The sequence below is a fragment of the Zingiber officinale genome, chromosome 11B (genome assembly GCF_018446385.1).
Source record: "Zingiber officinale cultivar Zhangliang chromosome 11B, Zo_v1.1, whole genome shotgun sequence".
Lineage (NCBI taxonomy): Eukaryota > Viridiplantae > Streptophyta > Magnoliopsida > Zingiberales > Zingiberaceae > Zingiber > Zingiber officinale.
Window position 1 is genome coordinate 32,629,956 of NC_056007.1, and position 4,445 is coordinate 32,634,400.

Below are 4,445 nucleotides of genomic sequence, written 5' to 3' on the forward strand. Positions count from 1 at the left end.
GAGAAATTATAACAAGATATAATTCCTAATGCTCTGATACTAATGAAGGAATTATATCTATTAATTGTACAAAATAATTAAATACTTACAGCGATCTTCCGCAGATCTGCAATTGGCGACGACAGAATTTGCTGTCGGAAGAGCGATTATAAAGTCGGAAAGCTCTTCGCAATTCCATGAATCAAATTCTACCGTCACGGATGTTCTTCTTCCTCTCTCGTTGTCTCTTTCTACACTCTCGTTCATCTTCTTGAATGATCCTTAGACGCACTCCTTATAAAGGAAAATAATTTAAGGATATAGTGGATTTTCCATTAAAAATAGTTCCCCAATAGTGGAGAACATGGACACGTTCCCACGTTTCCATTTCCTACAATTTCAACTATCCTTCCTGTTAGAATTTTAGAGATTACTTCGTAGAAAATAGTGTAACAAGATATGGACTTGTGATCTCCAACTCCGATAGTATGGGATGTTTTGGGGACTAATGCAATAGGCCCCTTGTTTGGAAGTATTCTAGCACTGCTGATTAAAAATCGTATTGAATTGTGTTCCATGCTGGTTTATAAAATTTTATCATCTCTTATACGAAAAGCAACTCTCTTAATTGGAGGGAGGGGGACTCAACTTGAAGGCGTGTCTTTCCTCAACCCCATGTGTTCAGATAAATATTATCCCTTCCCTACTTCCGAGCGAGTGATGTAATTCAAAGGAAGGAAAAATACTTCAAGAACGCAAGTAGAAAACGAAACCGTAAAGAAGGGAAAGAACAAAGCAGTCCATCTATCCAAATCTTCAAGTATTGCTGCGTGTTTAGTTAGCACGCCAATTTAGATTCCGCTGGAACATGCAAATAGACACTGCAACATGAGCATGAGAAGAAGAAAACCAGACCAAATTACTTATTTTTCTTCCCCTTTCCCTTTCCCTTTCCCTTTCCCTTTCCCTTTCTAAAGTTCATCTCAACGAATTAATTATTTTATTTATGATATAACCAAATCCACTGCTACCACCCAATAAATTATTATTCGATTATTAATTAAAGATAAACATCAGAACTGAGTGATTTTAAAAAGGCAATGATAGGAATCGGGAAGTAGCAATGAAACCAGTGGCAGCTCCTCCCTTTGGCATCTTCTTCCTCCTCCTTTTGCCTTCCCCAACTCTCTCTCAACCCACCGCTTCCTCCGCCTGCCCCCTCGACTTCTCCGTCATCCATCCCTTCCTCTCACCCGCCTCCCTCTCCGCCGACTCCCGATGCAACTACCTCCTCCAGCTCCTCCACCTCGTCCTCTCCCACTACCTACTTACCCAATCCCTCTTCCACCCCTCCCTCGACGCCGCCCCCGCCTGCTGGGCCGCCTTCCAGGCCGCACTCCTCCCCGCCTCCTTGGACGTACGCGCCACCTGCGGCTTCCGCACCCCGTGGATCTCGCAGGGCTGCATGAATCTCACCTCCCGGGATGACTTCGAGAGCCGCCTCCCCTACTCCGCTAACCTCGACATGGACACCAACTGCAACCGCTCCCTCATCCCCACCCCCGCCTGCACCGCCTGCACTGCCAGCCTCGCCCGCATCACTTCCAATTACCTCCCCGGCCCCAACTACGGAAACGTCTCCGACTGCACCGCCTACCCTTCCATCTACGCCGCCGCCGCCATCAGCCGCCTCGGCCCCGGCAACGTCTATTGTTACTTCCTCCTCTCCGCTACTTCCACCTCCCGTCGCCGCACCTCCATCTGGATCTACACCGTGGTTGCGGCCGTTTGCATCCTCCTCCTCCTAGCTCTCGCCGCTTGGATCTGTCTTCGTCGCCGCCGCTCTCGGCGGAGAACGCCGACGACAACGACTAGGCCCTCTCCGGCATTGGACTCGATCAGCGCTAGCACTACTTTGGTCAAGTTCGCCTTCGACGAAATCAAGCGGGCTACTAGGAACTTCTCGAGAGAAAACATCATCGGACACGGAGGCTTCGGAAACGTCTACAAGGGCGTGCTGCGCGACGGCACCTACGTCGCCCTGAAACGCTTCAAGAATTGCTCAGCAGCAGGGGACGCCAGCTTCGCCCACGAGGTGGAGGTCATTGCCAGCGTTCGCCACATCAACCTTCTTGCTCTCAGAGGCTACTGCATTGCCACCACCCAAATGGAAGGCCACCAGAGGATCATCATTTGCGACCTGATGTGCAACGGAAGCCTCTATGACCATCTCTTCACCACGGAGGATCACCGCCGACTAACTTGGCCCTTGCGGCAGAAGATCGCTGTGGGAACGGCGCGGGGACTGGCCTACCTCCACAATGAAGTTCAACCGGCGATCATCCACAGGGACATAAAAGCAAGTAACATACTTTTGGATGAGAATTTTGAGCCTAAGGTGGCTGATTTCGGTTTGGCCAAGTATGCACCTGAGGGGATGTCACATCTCAGCACCAAGGTGGCCGGAACCCTAGGATACGTGTCGCCGGAGTATGCTTTGTATGGGCAATTGAGTGAGAAAAGTGATGTCTTTGGCTTTGGAGTTCTTCTACTTGAGCTCCTCAGCGGGAAGAAGGCATTTATATCACTCGGTGAGGGGCAAGCTTTTGTGTTGAGTGATTGGGCTTGGTCTTTGGTGAGGACAGGGAGGGCATTGGATGTTATAGAGGAGGGAATGGAGGAACTGGGACCAAAAGAAGTGCTGGAGAAGTATGTTCATGTTGCTGTGCTCTCTACCCACCCTCAGTTGCATGCAAGGCCTACAATGGATCAGATTTTGAAGATACTAGAGACTGATTTAGCAGCAATCCCTTTCATCCCAGACCGCCCGATTTCGATCCTTTCGAACATGGAAGAAATTGAAAGATCAATGAGCAGCAGTGGTTCAGGTCATCTATTTGGTCATGCAGGGTACCAGTCAAACAATACTTTTGGAAAAGATGGTGAAATTTTGAATGATTCAGGAATTCTATCACAATGGTCAGTGGCTTCTTCCAACTTGGATAAGCCATGACTGAAGCTTGTTTACCTAATCCCTGTGTTCAATGGTATGAATGAAGGGTTTTACACCACTTGATTTGCTTTAGATGTAAAACTGTTTCATCATATTAGAAGAGAAATTAGGTTTTCTTTTGTATATTTACTTCATTATTCGGACCAGGATTGCATTCTTTGGTTTTAGTAACATTGATGAAAAAACAATGATCTTTGGATTGCAAGTCAGAATGTTCATAAACTGGAAACTCCTGTGACAAGTCTTTTGCTTAAAGCAACATGCATCATTACTTATCTTTCTGCTCTATATAGTTATTGAAAAGCTGCTATCATGTATCTTCTATATGATTTCTGATCAAAATATTACACTGATGATGAATAGCCAAGCATCTTGTGTTTATATCCTATTGTAGCATCTCGTTCTCTAGCATTTTAGTTAATGTCTTGTGTTCAAAATCATTGTTGTAGGCCTGTTTTCCACTCTCAATTATTAACGGGTAAAGTGTAATCCTATTTTTTTCCTCCATTTTCATCTGGTCTTTGGAAGTATTTGAGGGTTAATTATTGACTTTATTTTTAGTCAACAAATATATTTCTTGATTGGTTTGGTTTCATAGCAACTGTATCTCCTTTAAACCTTTTTCATTTCACTCCTGTTATATAGATGAGATGGCATTTGCATATGGTAACATTGCTCTCCATCAAGCTTGTTATTGGATGTTATTTGTATCGGCAATTTATCAAACGGCGCACGCCGAATTCAGAATTCACCAAAAGGTGCATTGAGGTTTTGTTTTTACTAAAGGGTACTGTTAAATATGTGTTATTTTCCTTCTACCCCTCCTACCAAATGTTAATTAGATCCCTAGAGTCAATCATTTGATGATTATTGTATGAGCTCATTGTATCATATTTTTGTATATAAATAAAGGTATTTATTTATGGTTATTATGCTTACTTGTATTAGTGCCAAATAACTAAGTATAATAGCGTCCTTAAGTAGAAGGTTCTTACCTATATCAATCGATTGGTTGAATCGAGAGTGAGATGATATAGGGAACACTACTCTTAATTATTCCTAGTCGAGTATTAACATTCAGGGACAATGTTAATGCGACGAGATTAGCATGTAGGTCAACTCGATGACTTGATCTCACAAGTCATGAATATGGAGATATCAAGTGACACATGGGTATGCATTGGAGAATGTATACTGAATGACCCGCCATGAGAAAATATCATGGATCGTTATATGAGTGTCATATACTTTCTCATGTGGCTATTAGTATGACTATTAGTCCTTGGACCTGAAGTCACCATGGTTCCCTACATAAGGAGTTACGTACTTTGGCTTCGTCAAACGTCACCCGTAACTGGGTGGACTATAAAGGCGATTACTGGGTATGTAACAAATTATGCAGAGGGATGTGAGTGATGTAGATGGGATCTATCCCTCCTATATGACGGGAGTA

The 4,445-nt window shown here is 44.3% G+C and overlaps 1 protein-coding gene across 1 annotated transcript; it reads left to right on the top strand.

Annotated features, from left to right (window-relative positions):
* The first annotated feature begins 1,061 nt into the window (after positions 1 to 1,061).
* LOC122034467 (probable LRR receptor-like serine/threonine-protein kinase RKF3) lies at positions 1,062 to 3,830 on the top strand. Its single transcript, XM_042593730.1, has 2 exons — positions 1,062 to 3,026; positions 3,638 to 3,830. Exon 1 carries the CDS (start codon positions 1,103 to 1,105, stop codon positions 2,990 to 2,992), a length of 1,890 nt encoding a protein of 629 aa, XP_042449664.1. The 5' UTR covers positions 1,062 to 1,102; the 3' UTR covers positions 2,993 to 3,026; positions 3,638 to 3,830.
* The last annotated feature ends 615 nt before the right edge of the window (positions 3,831 to 4,445 follow it).